At 42.0% G+C, this 19,427-nt stretch overlaps 1 protein-coding gene across 7 annotated transcripts in view; it reads left to right on the plus strand.

Annotated features, from left to right (window-relative positions):
* The window catches only part of SNAP25 (synaptosome associated protein 25), an 83,509-nt gene that overhangs the window by 38,981 nt on the left and 25,101 nt on the right, over positions 1–19,427 (plus strand). For all 7 annotated transcript variants that reach the window (XM_055543382.1, XM_055543386.1, XM_055543385.1 and 4 more), the window contains 2 exons: positions 11,873–12,007; positions 13,917–13,958. In XM_055543382.1, the coding sequence (XP_055399357.1) occupies positions 11,936–12,007; positions 13,917–13,958 (114 nt within the window). In that variant the 5' untranslated portion in view covers positions 11,873–11,935. The remainder of the gene's footprint in view (positions 1–11,872; positions 12,008–13,916; positions 13,959–19,427) is intronic.

Below are 19,427 nucleotides of genomic sequence, written 5' to 3' on the forward strand. Positions count from 1 at the left end.
TAGTGCATATCCCAACTTTCTGTTCTTTGGGACACTCCAATAAGTACCTTGCATGAAAAGCTTAATCCAGGAGATTGCCAAAACAGTCTAGTGGGAGGATTCACATGACCTTGTAATCAGACCATACCAGTGATTCTCAAAGTGTGTTCCCTGAACAGTAGCAGTATCACCTGGGAGTCTCTTACAAATTATCAGGTCCTCTTCCAGAGTTACTTACTACCTCAGCAAGCTGTTTTTGCAGGCTCTTCAGGTGAGAATCTGTGGGCAAGGGAATTACCTAACCATAACAGAATCAAGAACCAAATTCCAACCTTAGGCCAATGGCACAGGACTGGACTGAGAGAGTATATATGTGTGCAAGTGTGCATACACATACACACACACTTTATGTTATGTGGGATATTAGTGCCTGTATTTCTAGCCAGTTCCTATATCTTGAACACTATTCACCAATGAAAAAGCATCCCTAACATCCATTATGTTAATTAGCAGGGCTCCCAGTAGATCCCAGGTGACGGGTACTGAAGCATTTGGAAGAGCTGTTTCAGGAAGGTGGGCCTCTGGGGTTCACCAAGACCATCATCACGTTTCTTCCTTGTAACCATCACGTTTTGTTCTGCTTTCTTCTCTCCCAGCTAAACACCCTCATGCCTTCCTTCATCCTTAGTATAATATGATTTCAAAGCTCTTAACCCCCTTGTACTCCTCCCAACTTCAAGCTAACCACAAAGTGATGAGTATGAATTTTGATAGATATCACTTGGTTTTTGGACTCCTTGATTCCAGGGAAAGGAAGCCTGGCAGTGGAGCAATGGCAGGTGAGGTCTCCAAGTGTGACCCTGAGCGAACTTTTGGAGTGTCCACTGAGTTCAGGATGTCTCTCGCTTTAGGACAAAAAAAAAAGCTGGGCCTCTGTACTCCTGTGCCAGCAGGTTGCCAGCTGTGGGTCTGCCCAGAAGGACCTGGGGACTTGCAGGTGATCAAGCAGATCAGGTGAAGCCACATTAGGGTGGCTTTACAGAGAGGGTCACGTACATGAGTCAGGAGTGAAACAGAAATAGGGGGTGACCACATGGAAACAATGGCGGGAAGTCACAGGGAGGCAAGCAGAGCCCCAACAGCATCTGCAACTGAAGACAAGGTGTCAGGAGACAGAACAAACCGTGGCTTCCTTCTAACTGCTGGTTAGTCATGTGGGCACAAGAAGAATTTGTTCCAGTGAGAATGAGGGTCTTTCTGCCTAGTCCTGGCTTCTATCTGTTCATGTGCTCCTGAGTGAAATCATTTTATTTAGGGCATTTTGTTTTTCATGTGGCCAAGTATTAGTCTTACATGGATATTGTCCTTCCCTTGGAAACCAAGCCAGATACCTTGTAATACAACATTTTAATCAGTTTCTTCTGAAGGCATGATGGAGGAGGAGACTTGAAAGCAAAGATTTCCAGCTCAAGCTCCTACAGCCACCCTATAGAGGAAGCCGTTCCTCTCCAGCTGCAGGCTGGGTGTGGCTGCACTAACCTGTGTACTCAGCAAATACTGGTTAAATGCATGAACCAGTTACTGTGGTTTGCTTTGACTATGATCAGGATGAATGAGATGAGATTCAGTTCTGCCTTTCCCTCTCTCCTGGTCAGTGATTCCTCCCAGCGTGGCTCCCACGTAAACAGTCAGAAACTGTTGCATAATACAAACCTCATTGCTAAATACCCATCTGACCACATTTGCAAAACAGAGAAAGGAAACATTGGCATTTTTGAAAGGGGAAATTTAGGCATAATCAGTGTTGGTTGTGGCTGGCTGCCTTGTTGCAATTAAGAGATGCCAAAGCTGGCTGCATTGAAATGCCAGGCCACCCCTGACCCAAGTCCCTAAAAAACAAAAACCAAGCCAAATCCGCCTGTCAGCCATGATGTCATTAATCCCAGAATAGACCAGGAAGGGACTCATTTGGGAAGTTAGACTTCCCTTATCAAAGGAAACCAGATCAGGACTGTATCCATATAACCAGATGTACAAATATAGAGTCACATTTAGGAACAGTGTGGGATGCAATGGTTTAGGAGACAAATAAACCCAGCTTAAAAAGAACTGGGCTCTAATGGTAGTCAGTGCCCTCCTTCAGAAACACTCAGGGGCACAATGACACTTCTGCAAGCTGGTTGAGATATTTGTCACTTGAGATGGTTCTTAAGTCAAATTTTCCTATAAGGAGTGTATTCATAGTATTTAACCCAGCACATACTATGCTATCAATTGAGAACATGGTGGGGAGAAGCGAAGACTGCTGTTTCAGATCAAGATGACCTCCTAAATGCTGGACAGCCATGCACTTGCATTTCTAGATGGTTTTATCATAGAACTATCAGACCATTGAGTACTTGCAGGACCCTTCAGCCTTACATGATACTGCACATGGATCCTCCCATTCTGGACACATAAGAAGGACCTGTGGTTTTGTCAAAAATACAGATTCTGAGACCTGGCAGTCCAGTGGTTAATATTTTGCCTTCCAGTGGGAGTGCAAGTTCAATCCTGGGTCAGGGAACTAACCCCACATGCCCCAGGGGCAAAATAACAAAACATAAAATAGAAGGAATATTATAACAAGTGCAATAAAGACTTTTAAATTGGTACACATTAAAAAAAAATTTTTTTAATGCATATGCCAGCCCTACCTTCATAGATCCTGTTCCATAGCTGGTGTGACTGGAAATTTGTATTTCAATAAGCGAGTAAAATGTTTTAGATGCAAGGAGAACTCAGACCATGCTACCGAGAAGCCCTAAGTCACTTGTGACTTATCTGTGAACCACATAATGGACATAAAATGGACATATGATAGTAAGTCAGTTCATTCATGAGCCACTTATTCTTTATATTTGAAAGATACTCTTTTCATTCAACTAAGACATTTATTAAAACCAGTAGTGAAAAGAGGCTAAATTTCATGCACAAGAATGTTCAAAACAGAGTAACAGGGAGCCAGATGCAGTCCACACTTTGAAGAACTTATACAGCCATGGACCCAGCAGATTTAACAAATGGCCATTTTTAACAATAGAACTGCAAACAGAATCTTGTTGCCTGTCATCTGCTGAAATTATTCTTTGCTCTGGTCCTGAGTTTAGCATTAAGACCTGTATTTGCATTATCATCATTTTCTGAAGAAGAAGAATTTATCAGGACCATCCATAGAGTCTCCAATATGCAAAATCCCCAACTTTCTTTTTTGAGTTCTAATGATCTTAAATGAAAAGTCTTAACCTTTACAGACTCTATTGTTTGGGAAGATGAAAAGTCTCGGTGCACTTTTTCTTATAAGCATCTTCTCTGTGCATTCTGAATGACATAATCTCATTGAAATCAGCCAGTTTGTTCACCTCCAAGGACAGTACTCTGTTGTGAGACATTTAGAACCATGGCCCCATGGAGCTTTAAGCTTTTGGGGAAGCAAATGCTGCTGGAAGTCTGCAGGTTGTGTAGACAGAGTAGAGTGAAGTAATGCATCCAGTCTGAGTGGAGGGACAGGCAGGGTCAGGCTCCAGAGGTGGGGCTCTCGGTCTCTTCCATGGCAGCTCTGTGATCTTGGTTGGTTATCAACTGGCACATCATTCATGCTTAGTGTGAAGATGATGTGTTTAGGGCAGCACGTCTCAAACTTTTCATGCTCAGTGATCTTCTACGGCAGATGATCTGATTCTCTAGGTCTGGGTGGAGCCTAAAATTCTGTATCTTCAAGCTCCCAGGTGAAGCCGATGCTGCTGGTTTGGGGACCACACTTGGAGTAGCAAAGGTTTGGGGGACCCTATTATAAACCCCATATAAAGTTTAATGTAAAGTTCCTGGCCTGATTTCTATCGCTTATTAAATTCTCAATAAATGACTATTATTACATCTAATATTTTGACAAGAGTTATGTGACATAAAATGTTGGATAATTGCAGCTGATGTATCTTAATCAAGAAAGGCTGCTTCAAACCTAGGCTTAATTCAGATAATTCAGAATAAATAATGCTCCCACTGTGCTTTAGGAATCTTAGAGACTTGTCTCAGCAGCAATAACTGTGCTCACCATTCTCTTAGAATGAGCATTTTAGATCTTGTAGCTGCATTAACCTCAAGGAGAAACTTCAACTGGGAAAATAATAGCACTGGGCCTATCCTTGATCACATTCTTGTACCATCACAGTTGGGAAAAGAGACCTGCCTCCAACCATACCAAGTACTGGTCCCTTCTGGAGGGGAGGAGGAAAGCCCAGAGTAACAGAAGGCTGCCCCACTGTTAGCCTCTGAGTCATGAGCCAAGTGAGAGCTCCCTCAACTTGGATGTGTGATACTGGCTTCTTGTTGTTGTTGTAGCTCTTTGGGTTTATTTACTGTTTGCTGAAGATGAAATGGATAGGCTAAGATATATATTCTCTCCTTTGAGTTTGACCTACTTTGTGCAACATAAATAACATAATGAAATGGGTACACAGGTACAATACTATTCTTTAACGTTGATAAGAGCTGCAATCCACCATGAAAATGTGGCCATTGGGCAGGGTCTATATGTATGATAACACAGCTGCAAAATGGAAAAAGCAAAAATGGACTGAAATATAGGAAGGAAAGAATAAAGCAATCGCTCCTATGCACAATGTGAATACACAGGAATCAATAGATCAAGTTGACTAAGGATTTCAGAGAGTTTGAATAACACACCTTCCTTTTCAGTTCCATCTGATGGGAGTAGGTAGCTAGATAGTGTCAAATACAGAATAGACCTTCTTTTCAAACACAAATAAAACATTCTCAGAAGTTGACCATATGTTAGGATGCAAAGAAAATCTCAGCAAATTTCAAAAAGCAAGAATTGTATGGATTGTCTTCATTGATCATAATGAAAGTAAAATTAGAAATTACCCAGAAATATTTAATTTAAATTTTAAAATCAAATTTTCAAATAACTCTTGAGTTATAAAAGAAATGAAAACTGAGATCTGAAAGTATTTAGAAATAAATAACAAAGACCATTCTATATGTCAAAACATGTAGAAAAGGGCCACAATAACACACAGGACAATAAGAAGTATACTGTACCAAAAATAAGAAAAAATGTAAAATGAATCTTTTGTCAAGTCAAGAAGATATAAAAGGAACAGTGTAGTAACACATCTTAGGAAGAAAAGAAGTAAAATAAGAATAAAGGTAAGGGAAAAAAGAATTGGAGATTAAAAACATAAGTAGAGATGATAAATAATATCAAAGTTGGAATATATGTGAGATATACCTGTCAGTCGGAGAAGGCAATGGCACCCCACTCCAGTACTCTTGCCTGGAAAATCCCATGGACGGAGGAGCCTGGTAGGCTGCAATCCATGGGGTTGCTAAAAGTCAGACATGACTGAGCGACTTCACTTTCACTTTTCACTTTCATGCATTGGAGAAGGAAATGGCAACCCACTCCAGTGTTCTTGCCTGGAGAATCCCAGGGATGGGGGAGCCTGGTGGGCTGCCGTCTATGGGGTCGCACAGAGTCGGACACGCCTGAAGCGACTTAGCAGCAGCAGCAGCAGCATACCTGTCAGTGAGTGTGAGTGAGTGAAAGTTGCCCAGTCGTGTCTGACTCTTTGCGACCCATGGACTATACAGTCCATGGAATTCTCCAGGCCAGAATACTGGAGTGGGTAGCCTTTCCCTTCTCCAGGGGATCTTCCCAACCCAGGGATTGAACCCAGGTCTTCCACTTTGCAGGCAAATTCTTTACCACCTTAGCCACAAGGGAAGCCCAGCTTCCTTAAAAATCTAAAACTAGAGTTACCATATGATCGAGCAATCCCTCCACTGGGCATATACTCAGAAAAGAAAAAAAATTCTTATTTGAAAAATTAACTGCATTCCAATATTCATATATATATGTGTGTGTATATATATACATATATATATATATATGAAGTATTACTCAAGCCATAAAAAACAGTGAAATAATGTCATTTGCAGCAACATGGATGGACTTAGAGATGACCACATTAGGTGAAGTAAGTCAAACAAAGACAAATATCCTATGATATCACTTCTATGTGGAACCTAAAAAAAAATGATACAAAGAAACTTATTTTAAAAAAACAGAAACAGACTCGCAGACATAGAAAACAAGCTAATAGTTACCAAAGGGGTAAGGGGAGAGGAATAAATTATGAATTTGAGATTAACAGATACACACTGCTGTATATTAAATAGATAAACAAGCACCCTGTGGCTCAGCTGGTAAAGCATCCGCCGGCAATGCGGGAGACCGGGGTTCGATCCCTGGATTGGGAAGATTCCCAGGAGAAGGGAACGGCTGCCCACTTCAGTATTCTGGCCTGGCAGGAGCTGCAGGAGGAGAGAGACGTGTCCTATAGAAGCTTCATTCAAACGATTAGCAGTGTGAGGAGACACAAAGATGTTGGATTCAGCTTTCTGTAATAATTCAGCCAATGGATATTGGTGTATATAGGTTTGGTTTTGTTTTGTTTTTTTATGAAAGTGTGAAACATGAAGAGAAATAGATGTTAGCTCAAGGTACACTCTCTTACACTTTCTCCATGACATTCCAGCCCTGTGGCACTTGGACTGATAGCTGGTGTCCCCAGCATAATGGCCATCCATGTCTCTGTCAACCTTGTACATCAAAGCCACACTTCTACATATCCATACTCACCCACGCTTCTTGAGTCCTAACCCCGTATTTGAGTCCAGACCCTATACTGAGAAAGCAGTCTTAACCTAACTCATGTAAGTAAGTAAGCCCGTTCATGACAGAGAAAGGCTTTTCTCTAGAGCCTACCTGTCCTGTGTCTACTGTGGGTCTTAAATAGACTTGCATGCAGAAGGAGAATGAGAACTTTTCAAACTACATTTGATGGCAGTGGGTAACTGCAGCCAGCCCACTCTCTACTGAGTACCTCAACAGCAGCAAATCCTCAAGACATCTCTGTCTCCAACGCAAACCAGTGCTGCAGCTGAGGCCAGGAACCTTGTTCTACAGCTGGTCGTGAAAGCTAGGAGTCTTTATGAGGGCTGTGTGCCCATCCCAGATTCATCACACAAATTAATAGGACTTGCAGTCCCAGAACTCTGTCAGTCAAAGGCAAATTCACTTTCATATTAATATTTCACTCCATGCATCATTTCTTGTTTCAAAATGTGGTCCAGGAGGCACGAACCCCATCACAGGAAGCTCCATCACAAAGCTCCAGAGCTACAGACAAACAGAAAAACACACACACCCTGTATCTGTAAATGGCAAATATATGGTACCCATGGGCAAGAACTGCTTTAAGGATTTCTGTTTAACTTTATTTAGCCTAGGGATTAGCAACTGTTTTCCATAGAAGAGCAGAGAGTAAATATTTTCACTTTTGAGAGCCCTGTTGCCTCTGGCAACCACTCAGCTCTGTCAAAGTGACCTAAAAGGACCATGGAGGGTGGGGAACAAATGAGTGTGGAAGCGCTCCAGCAAAGCTTTGTTTTTGGACCCTGACACTTGACATATACAAGATATTTTTCTTCTTTGAGTCTTTTTAAGCATCTTAAAATGTAAAAAGCATCCTTCACTTACAGCCAGAATAAAAGCAGTCAGCAATCTGGATTTGGCCATGCTTTCCGGAAGCCCCTGGTTGAGTCGACTGTTTCTCCAGCTCTAAACAACCACAAGGCCTTGCCCACCCGACCTGGGGACACTTATTAACATTCCGGGGGAGTGTTCTGAGGAGCAGAGCTACTCGAAGTGCATTCCGTGGACCAACACCACCAGCATCTCCAGGTTGCTCGTTAGAAATGCAGAATCTGGGACCCTACCTCTGTCTAACTGACTCAGAGTCTCTGAGAGTGAGAACCAGCAATTTGTTTCAACAAGGTTTATGGTGAGTCTAATGCCCATTGAGGTTTTAGAGGTACCACCTGGACCACATCTGGAAAATCGTTATCTTGGAAGCATCAATGCCACCTAGGGGTGTCAGAATGGTCCATTTGTTCATTCAACAAGTCATTTAACGTGAATTGAACACCTACTAGGGACCAGACCCTTTGATAAACACTAGTGATTTGAGCTAATTAATAGGATACTGTTGGGCGTTTAATGGACTGGGAGAGAGACTTTACATCAGAGCCCCAGGGAACAGATTTGAGAGGCTCTGCTTCTAATTTCCTCACTTACTAAACAGGCTTTGCTGGCTGAGGCCACACTAGCAGCTTGGGCAACACCCAAGATGGAAAGTGAAGTGAAAGTGAAGTTGCTCAGTTGTGTCCAACTCTTTGCCACCCGTGGACTGTAGCCCACCAAGCTCCTCCATCCATGGGATTCTCCAGGCAAGAATACTGGAGTGGGTTGCCATTTCCTTCTCCAGGGGATCTTCCCAACCCAGGGGTCGAACCCAGGTCTCCCACATTGCAGGCAGATGCTTTAACCTCTGCGCCACCAGGGAAGCCCTTAAATATAAGAATACAGTCTCTCAGAAAACCTCCTTCAGACACAGGACTTCAGATCCAAGTACTAACAACAAAGATTTCAAAGGGAGGAAAGGAACCCAGGTTGAAAGAAGAAGGGGGAGGAGGCGGGAGAGGGGCTGATAGGGGTGGCCTTACAGACATCTCCTGCCACCTACAGATACCTAGGCGTTATGGGACTTTTCCCTGGGCCTCCAGAGAAGGGAGGACTGGAACTCGGCCCTACCAGAAATCAGAACCAGAATTCGAGTTCTCTGCCAAGAGGAGGTGATCAGTCTCCAATCCTCAGCTCACGCTGAGGGCCCTTTGACCAGATTCCTGCATCCAGGACCAGGGGACTAGAAAAACGGGGAAGGATAGGAAGGGTTAAGGAGAGGAAAGAGAGAGGGAAGGGGAGAGAGGTCAATAAAGTCTCTTGTTCCTTGCTGGTCGGAGCACTCTGGCCAGTTGTCCGTGTCAGGAGGAGTCCAGGGACAAAAGGGTCCCAGTTGCAGCTGCTGGGTCTGGTCCATTGGCAGGCAAGCTGGCCCCTGAGTACCCCAAGATGGAGGTTATGTGCTAATCTGAATGAAGTGTTGCGTGTCAGTTCAGTTCAGTTCAGTCGCTCAGTCATGTCCGACTCTGCGACCCCATGAATCGCAGCACACCAGGCCTCCCTGTCCATCACCATCTCCCGGAGTTCACTCAAACTCACGTCCATCGAGTCAGTGATGCCATCCAGCCATCTCATCCTCTGTCGTCCCCTTCTCCTCCTGTCCCCAATCCCTCCCAGCATCAGAGTCTTTTCCAATGAGTCAACTCTTCGCATGAGATGGCCAAAGTACTGGAGTTTCAGCTTTAGCATCATTGCTTCCAAAGAACACCCAGAGTTGATCTCCTTCAGAATGGACTGGTTGGATCTCCTTGCAGTCCAAGGGACTCTCAAGAGTCTTCTCCAACACCACAGTTCAAAAGCATCAATTCTTCGGCGCTCAGCTTTCTTCACAGTCCAACTCTCACATCCATACATGACCACTGGAAAACCCATAGCCTTGACTAGACGGACCTTTGTTGGCAAAGTAATGTCTCTGCTTTTCAATATGCTATCTAGGTTGGTCATAACTTTTCTTCCAAGGAATAAGCGTCTTTTAATTTCATGGCTGCAATAAATGCCACTTCACTATTAACATTCTTTCAGCTACTGAAATTACTGCTAATTGATATCATTATGCTTCTTCTGGTGCTGCCTCTTAGAATCTAATATGCATGGGTTTGGGGGGTGTGGGGGCGATTTATCAAATACCAAACAATAAATGTCCCAACAGAAGATCTGGAGGTTCATTCTGTGGTTTCGTTCCCCCTGTTCTTACCAGGAGAGTGGACACTGCTATCTCAGCTTTGAAATACTATGCACCTGAGATCTGTCAGATGTATCACCAACCCCCCAATCACAGACATACCCCCACTCTTTAGAGCAAGACAAGAGCTGGGAGCACCAGGGAATGGGGATCGTGAAAGTGATTAAAAAAAAAAAAAAAAAAGGGTGTCTATCACATGGTTTTGCTGCCACTGTGCCAACTGCCCATTCGCCAGGTCCCTATAGGTGACCATGAGCTTGAGCTCAGTGGTCCCTGCAGCTGTTCTTCAAGTGCTGAGAATAGCAACTTAAAGAGGAGATTGCCAAGGAAACACATGAGACGCGTGTGTGTGTGTGTGTGTGTGATGCTACAGATCTGAAAGCACGCAGACCTCTGCCTTCTAACAAACTGGCCTATTTAAAGGAAAGGTAGGTTTCTTTCTGCCTCCACCAAGGCAGCAGAAATACAAAGATGAGAACAGGGGAGAAGGTGCTCTTATTTGTCTCTATGTGGAAATCCTTTGAGAGGTGCTGCTTGGAGACTGGAGACTCAGGCCCTATGCTGGTTCCCCGGGTTTCAGGCTTCCGTGGGTGCTCAGCACTGCATGCAACATGCCTCCTGCCCAGCCATCAGTAAAGGAAAGCTAATTAAGAAACACTAGACTGGTTCTACTTTTGGCAAAGACTACAGGTTTATCGTGAAGGCGCAAGCCTTTCTGATGACTAAGCTCCCACATCCTTACAAATGAGGTTGATCAGAACTTCCTATAATATATGCCCCTCCCCAGAAGCCAAAGAGACTGGTATTATTTGCCCGGTTGAGAAAGCTGGGGCTCAGAGACATTGATAAACTTGCCCAGAGTTACCCAGCAGCTGAGTGCCAGAGCCAACAGTCCACCTCGGCCCTTCTGACATCACAGATACAACCTACGATATACTCAGTGTTTCCACTAGATCACCACTTTATCCTGGAGAGCAGACCCCAGCCACAGAGGACCACAGGAATTTTGTTTCCCCTCATCTCAAGGTTCAGGAGTGGTTTGGTCTAAAAATTGCTTCCAATTTCTGTTTCCTAGATCCCTAATTTCTAAAATGGAGACTATGCTAAAACGCAAAGCATTTACAACTCTACATCATAAGAACTTACTCTGGTGACTAACATGGAGGAGGAAGCGGGGAGGGGAAGCAAGGGGCCGATTGGCTTTGGAGGGAGCACTCTGGTTACCTATAATTTGCACCACACAGGATTTCAAGAGCATAACCAGAAAAATGCACAGGTCACGTTTCACCACCAATGACCCATTCTTCTTTGGAAAAATTCCTATGCACCCCCCACATCAGCCCTCTAGACAATCTGTGATAATAACTGAAAGACACTAAAGACTTTCTGTCTTTTGCTTCTGAATACAATAGAATATCTCAAATAAAAGTCCATGCTGTATTATTCCATTTGTATAAAATTCTAGGAAATGCAAACTAATTTATAGTGACAGAAGGCAGATAAGCCGTTGTCTTGTCACTGTGAGGGAGGTGGGGGACGCAGGGTACAGTGTGATGGAGTGAGTGGGTGGGTAGGATTACAAAAGGCCTGAGAGGAAACTTCTGGGGGTGATGGATATGTTTATTTTAATTGGATCATGGTTTCCTTGGGAGTATGTTTCAAGATGTCTCAAACTGTGTACTTCAAAGATGTGGGATTTATTGTATGCCAATTATGCCTCACTAAACTGATAAGAATAAAATAAAAATAAACAAGTGCAAGGTTAAATGAATTCTAACCCGGAGCCACATTCTTCCATTCCAAACGTGGGTGGTGTGTATCTTTAAGAATGCTTCATGAGTAGACGGGTATCTAGCTCCACTGTAAAGTAGGCAGGGAGGCACTCACGTGGCTTTTAGAGAAGCAACTTAATTCGGTGCCCTCCTTTCTGAGCACCGCTTACAACTCAGAAGATTGCTGAGGCATGGAGACAGAAAGCGTGGACCATTTAGAGCTTCCCCTAGTTGGGCACAACAGCGTGTATACATAGAAACACTCATATGGTCAAACCTGCTTCTTTCCAGGCTCCGTGGCCAACCCGTCCCTGACGCCCCGATCTAGGCGCCCTGCCCGCCCACACCGCTACCATGGCTGAGGACGCGGACATGCGCAATGAGCTGGAGGAGATGCAGCGGAGAGCTGACCAGCTGGCCGATGAGGTGATAGAACCCAGCCCCGGGAAGCAAGCAAGAGATGGGCAGCCACGTAGTCTATTTTAGTCAGGCTGAGGTGGGGAAAGAGCTTCTTCTCCTGTTTCAGAAGAAGCAGCATTGATTTCCTATATACCTAAGGCCTCTGCGGACAGGAATGGGTTGGTTATAAAACTTACATGCAGATCAGTGACTGAGCCCAAACTCCCAACTTGTGGAAATCTAGAGAAGTCACGATTCTTTGAGAAAAGCAACGTCTCTGAATGTCTTACAGCCGGTGGTGTGCAGGAAATGGCTCACTTCTGAAAGCTGGTTGTTACATTGTCCAGAACTTTGCAAGCTGGTATTATGATTGAATTATATAAACTGAAATTAAATAGATTCTATTAAAATCAAAGGTAATAAATGCTTAAATCTCATCACATCCTAATGATTTTACTACAATCTATGCTTTCAAAGTTCTTGGTATGTGCAGTATCTGTAGTGTGAGGATATAGTCTACCAGCATGTGACCGATGAACCTTCCCAGGTTCACCTTCAGGGACACCACGGTGCACTTAGAAATCTGAGAGGGAAAAAATATTTAGACCATGGAATCTGCAAACACTACAAATCAGGACTTGACCTATTGTTTTGTTGATCCTCTAGACTTAAGAAAGTGGAAAAGTATTAATAACAGATTAAATTTTGAAGGATGCACATCCACAGCCATTACACTATAAAACACACACACACACACACAAAAACAACTGAGCAAATCTTCCAGTATTTGAAAACTATGATTGTCTTCAACAGAGAAGCCACTTGCATCATTGATAAATGAATAGAATTGCAACATACATCTTCCTTCACTTTGCTTTTATTCATTAATGTAAATGAAAATATCAACCAGTGTTCATACCAGAGCTGCACTTGTTGTCTTCATGCTTAGCTGTGGACACAAGAGTTCAGCAAAATAAACAAAGCTTTCTGTGAAAATCCATTGGCTATATGGAATTTACAATAAAGAGTATTATGTATTTTATTAATAATAGTAAGTTTTATGCTATTATATAAATAGCATCCTTTATATCATTTATATCCATCCTTTATGTCATTAAAATAACACACTTTTTATTTTTTCTGGTGAGCCTATTGTTAGGCATTTACCAGCACACCACTGCTTACAGCTCTTCTATTTCAAAAAGCAGCCTGCTGACCGTTCTTCCCAGAAAGTGAACATGCTTCATGTTCCTGAAAACTCTTGTCCCAAATAAGTTTGTCACTTAAAAGCACAGCTTTTGAGAAATCACACTCGTTGCTGAATTCTAATAATTTCAAAAGAACTGAGAAAAAAGTGACCACACTATGCCCAAGGGACTAGTGCTGAATTTATTTTTTCTTATCTTAGAACCAAGATAATTATAGCTGTCTCCTGCAGGCTAGTCATTTCAAACATGCTTGATTTTTTTTTCCACCCTAGGGCAACAACTTAATTTGTACTGATAAGAACTTCCAATTGTGTTTCTAGGAGCTTTATAAGAAACTTGATGTTAGATTTATCTCAATTCATGAAAAGCAATGTCTTTAAAATTCAATATTCTTCATCCAGAGGGACAAAATTAGTCCTCTGAGTATTTAAGATAATTTTTCATGACTCCTCCACATGCAGAATTATCTTTTCCGGATTACTTTGTCTTTGATATCAAGATCAGCTTCATATGGTTCTGATTTTATGACAATCAGCTTTAATGTAATTTCTTTAAGGAATCTTATTATGTAGAAAGCCTGATAGGAAAGAGATTGAAATTGTGTTTCCGTTACAAACTTCAAAGAACATGTGATAATGACCCTATATGTTTCCCAAGTGAAGAAAGTTTTCTGATTTTCCTTGACCTCTGGATCCTTCACTCATAATATTTATGTTTTTTTGTCTTAGTCTCTGGAAAGCACCCGTCGTATGCTTCAACTGGTTGAAGAGGTAAGGAATGACCATATTTTAAGATGAACATTGCCTTTGGCTGACGTATTCTTTGCCTAGGCCCTTTGTCTTTCCCTTGGCCACTGTCCCTTTGATTTCAGTGTGAACGTAGGTACCAGAAAGCAGCATAAGGAAGGAGATGCTGTATTTAAGCTGCCAAGTAGACATCAAAGTATTCACTCTCCCTCCAGCCCAAGCTAAGTCTGGAAAGCAGAGGAAAATGGTATTTCAAAGTAAATAAATGCTCCCAAGAAATCTTAAAAACATATCAGAGTGATATTTTTTAATATACAAAAGAATTGTCCACATAAAAATCCTCATTTGTACTGATTTTGATGCCTCTAAATTGCATCTAATCTTGGCTTTCTGTTCTGACTTTAGCCACATGTATTACTTTTAAAAATATGTCTCCATAGAGGCATCATATTTTCAAAAATTGTTAGATTTAGAGTCAGGAACTAAAATTCATGAAATAATAGGAAAATTCCTTAATAAAAGGAAGCGTTAAGTCTAGTCATGTAAATATAGAAGCTCTTTTTTCATTCCTGGCTCTGGACTGAACATTCATTTGCAAGGCATGGTTAATGACTCCTTGACTATTTTTAAATGGGTAAAATAGGGCAGATAGCAATAATGGAATCAAAAGGGCATTTGCAATAAACTCCACTTATTCCAATTTGGGAGAGCAGCAGTCAACCAGGAAGAATAAATAGATTAATTGAACTTGTCCACTAGGAGAGATGAAGTGGAAAAAGAATGGGATGAGCTATATTTATCTTAACTGAATAAAACAAGTCTAATCGTTTTTATTCAGTGAGATGCTGTTTTAGCTATGCTTTGAAAATGCTTATCAACGTATGAATTCATGTGTGGTTATCATCTTCAGAGATCTTGGGGGTTTTCTAGCAGAAAGACTAAATGAGCCTACTGGGCTCACGCTTCTGTTAATTGCTTCTGCAATGACATGAAAGGAGGAAAAGATAAATTTTATAAGGCGAAAGGGAAGGGCAGCCATCTCTTACACTATAGAAGCCATCATTTCCCTTTATTTCTGCAGCTTCAGCTTCTCAGCTAAGAATGAAATAAAGCTAAATGTGACTTGTCACAGGAAGGGGAGGAGAAGGTGGCAACCAAGAACGTGGAGGACCCCCAGGAGGGTGGGGGCGGGCTGCTAAATGAAATCTGTTGTCATGAAAAATGATAGTGTGAGCCTGCAGTGTAACAAAAATTGGTCTCACAGGAAGTCAGGCCAGCCAGGGACCCTTGGCAGGCACACAAGGAGGCAACCTTCGCTCTCTTAATGAAGAGAAATGTTTTCTTTGCCCCATCCTGGGAACACCATTCATGCGGAAATACTTGAGGACCAAGAAGGAAGCACAGATAGACTAAATTTGAGAGTGCTGACCAGGCTTTCCAAATAAACATGTTGCTCCTCAACCTGTCATGAGAACAAGTGAAAGGAATAAATCTGAGTAACATCCCCACGTGAGCTATCACAGTGACTGGAAGCAAGGGAGCTTGGAAGTCAGCTGATGTCATTATCTTGATATATAATGATACATCTATATGACCTTCAACTGTGGCCTCCAAGCTCATATTTAACTTGTTTGTATGCATGTGTGAAGCAAATTTCTAATCTACAGAAACTATCACCAGTTTGCCCTCCTGTGCAATGTTGGAACACTGCCTAGAACATGACAAGTGATAGAGAAACATATCCAATACACCTTTCCCCCCACCTCTCCCCAACCTGAGTCTTTGGGCTATGCACGCTTCTCTTTTGTGTGTCTTCTTAAATTGCAGGCAGTGTTGGCCAGTCTTGGAAAAGAAGCATCTGCTCTAATTCTCTAATTTATTCTGGAGGAAAACATCTCAAAAGCTCTATTGATTGAAGTAGGATTCTCAAATCATACATTTTTGTTTCTCCTAAGTGTTTCTGCCAAGCATAAAGTTGCATCTTAGATCAGGGGATGAAGCATATGGATGCTGTTTCCTACCTCTAATGAGAGAGAGGAGGCTATTAGACTTTCAATCCTTAGGAAGTTATGAGCAAGGCATAATGAGACTAGATTGATTGCTCTTATATCCTCCTGGGTTATTTTATATTGATGGTCGGACGCCTCTTATGTCTAGGGCATTGGCTAGTCAGATGATATTCTGCTTTTGAATCAAGAAGGAAATTCCCTTTAAAGAGAATCGGCATTAAATATTCATCAAGGGCAGAAATCATTAGGAAAATTCAAGCATTGAAGTACTAGGATCTTGCCCATGATCCCAAAGTACATCAGTGCCATATAATTTGAATTGAGCTGAATGCTTATTGAAATTGAGTCTTAAAGACAGGAAAGGTTACTCAGCTTGTGAAGTATCCCTAAGGTAAACAGTTCCACTTTCAGTGCAATATAGGACTTTGTGCCATCCCTCGTGGACTGCAGGGTATAACAGAGTGGAAGCATGGAGGCTTAGTTTTTAATAGAAGCTACCGAGAGCCTATCAAGGACAATGTAAAGTCACACGGAGGTCAGTGGAGAAAGTTCAGAAAAGCTGAATACCATATACACTTAAAAAGATTGGAAATCACATAGCACTTGGTTTTTAGGGAGAGTTGGGAACTGGCTGTTTTGATGGATGCATTTCAACAAGTATTTACGGAATGCCTGATTCTGGGGGTGGAAGATAAAAATGGATATCATGCAGGAAAACTTATGGAAATAGTTCTCCAAAGTCAAGACTCCCCCTCTTAGGAGCACAAAGGAGAGGACAGTGAATTCTAAAGGAAGAGTCATAATACTAACTGCAGGAAACGCTGTTTACACGTTAATGCCTTGGGCCATGAAGCTAAACCAGGAAAAGCCAAGCTGCTGTAGGGCAGGCTGATCCTAAAGCCCCACACAGAGCTTCATGCCATGGTGGTTACTGAGGGCTCCCCAGTGTTGATGGGTGTTGTAGCATCTTTTCTTTTCATTCCAACTTATCTTTTGAAACACATTGACCACAAGAAGAAAGTAAGTATTCTAAAGCTATGTCTTTATTATGCCATATTTTCTGCCAAAGGGGAGATCAGGCTGCACAATTGTTTTCAGGTAGACAGACGGGAGGGTGTTTTGGAACTCTAGCAGTTGAGAGAGTACCTGGACTGGCCTAGTTTTAGCTCAGGTGTATTGGACTTTGGAGAAAGCATTTCAGGATGACAAAAGAAAGACTTTAAAATGTTCTATAAACATTGTCTTAGTTCATCAGCAAGAAAAAAAATAAGACAGAGAAATAAAAGGTAAATAAAAAGAAATGAAAAAAAAAAAAGTCCCTGACATCTCCAATTCCCCCTGTTATTAGGTAGACAGGTTTCCCAGGAATCTCAAACAGGAACCAAGAATTGAACTAAGACAAATATAGGACCACCTCCTCTCCCTCCTTGCTATTAAAACATAATACTTGTCTTCTCAGCCATGTATTTGTCTGCCCCTTACCTTAGTTCCAGGGGCAGAGTAGAAGCTTAATAACCATTTAGTGAATGAACAAATGAGTGAATGAACCAACCTAGGGACTTCCCAGTTTTATTTAGCATCTCTGTCTTTGTCTGAAACATGGGGAAGCACCAAGACCAGTGCAAGTTTGATGCATGAAGCAGGGCACTCAAAGCCCGTGCTCTGGGACAACCCAGAGGGATGGGATGGGGAGGGAGGTGGGAGGGAACTTCAGGATGCAGAGACACATGTGCACTGGTGGCTGACTCATGTCGATGCATGGCAAAAACCACCACAATAAAGTAATTACCCTCCAATTAAAATAAGTTAATTTTTTTTTTTTTTTTTTTTTAAGAAAAACATGGGGAAGCCTCTAGAAAGGTCAAGTGACTATTCCTCAATCTCAGTTGCTGGCTGAGCTAACACGATCCAGTATTCCTGACTTTCTGATCTGTGCTCACTGCTTCTGTTCTCCCAAATTGAGGCATATCTGGATTGTTCAGTGAATCATTCCAACAGTGAAATATTGAGCACCAAATTGAACAAAGAGGAAATTATACTTGCAGGGCTTCATATAAAATAAATGAGTAGAGCAAAAAGGGTCAACAGCTGAGAGCTGGGTTGACTAAACTGAAATCATTCATCTATTGCCCACCCTCTGTCCCCAATAGAATGGAACAGAGATCTCATACATGACCTTGAGTTGAGTCCTCACAAAAGAAGATACTCCCTAAGATGGCTCTGTCCTCACCAGAACTTGCATTATCACATCTGTATGTCTGAATGAGCCATCTGCTTCTTAAAATTTCTTCTCATATGCAATGGCTAAAATTTTCAGAAAAGGGGCAAAGAAATTAAAGTAGTCTGCGAGGCTCCTCTGTCCATGGGATTTTCCAGCCAAGAGAACTGGAATGGGTTGCCATTTCCTTCTCCAAGGGATGTTCCCGACCCAGGAATCGAACTCAGGTCTCCTGCACTGCAGGCAGATTCTTTACCATCTGAGTTACAAGGAAAACCCCTGTTAAAGTTCAGGCTAGTGTAGATGAATTTCCATTCATAGTACATTGAAGAACAACATTTGAAGTATCTTCTGGGGTCTAGAATCTTGCTGCTAGTGTACGTCCTTGCACCAGCCAGCATTGATGATCTTGTTCAAGATGCAAAATCTTTGGCTCTATCGCAGTCCTACTGAATCAAGATCTATATTTTAACAAGATGTTTCCTATGCAGGGGATTCACATGCACATCAAAGTTTGAGAAGCAGTGATCTAGAAGCTTCTTACGGTAGTTGGTAATGATGATATTTTAGTTTGCCCAGATATCCTGCTATAGATGCAGTTTGTGAAGGTGTTTATTTTAGTAACCCGATTGTAATGCTAACTATAGGCCAGGCACTGTTCTAGCACTGTGCTAGAACAGTGAATTCAAGTAACAACTTGAATTCAAGTAACAACTCAGTGAGATATGCACTATTATGATCACGGTATTACAAATGAGAGAACTGAGGCCCAGAACAATTAAGCCCCTTGGCCAAGGACCCACAGCCAGGAAAGAAAATCACCAGGATTCCAGGGCAGAGTCTGGCTTCAGAATCTGTGCTGTCAATGACTCTTGAAGTCACGCTGAGCCATCACTTTCAAAACTATATCCTGAATTGGCAGCTAAAGTTTATCAAAATGTGTTCAAACACTAGTTCAGAAAGATACATGCACCCCAGTGTTCATAGCAGCATTATTTACAGTTGCCAAGGTATGGAAATGACCTAAGTGTCCATCAACAGATAAATGGATAAAGAAGCTATGGTGTATATATACACAATGGAATACTATTTGTCATAAAAAAGAATGACATTTTGCCATTTGCAGCAACATGGATAGTATTATTTGCAGCAACATGGATAGTATTATTTGCAGCAACTTGGAGGGTATTATGCTAAGTGAAATAAGATAGAGAAAGACAAATACTGTATGATATCACTTTTATGTGGGATCTAAAAAACACAAAA

Source organism: Bubalus kerabau, chromosome 13 (assembly GCF_029407905.1).
Source record: "Bubalus kerabau isolate K-KA32 ecotype Philippines breed swamp buffalo chromosome 13, PCC_UOA_SB_1v2, whole genome shotgun sequence".
In the NCBI taxonomy this organism is placed as follows: domain Eukaryota; kingdom Metazoa; phylum Chordata; class Mammalia; order Artiodactyla; family Bovidae; genus Bubalus; species Bubalus kerabau.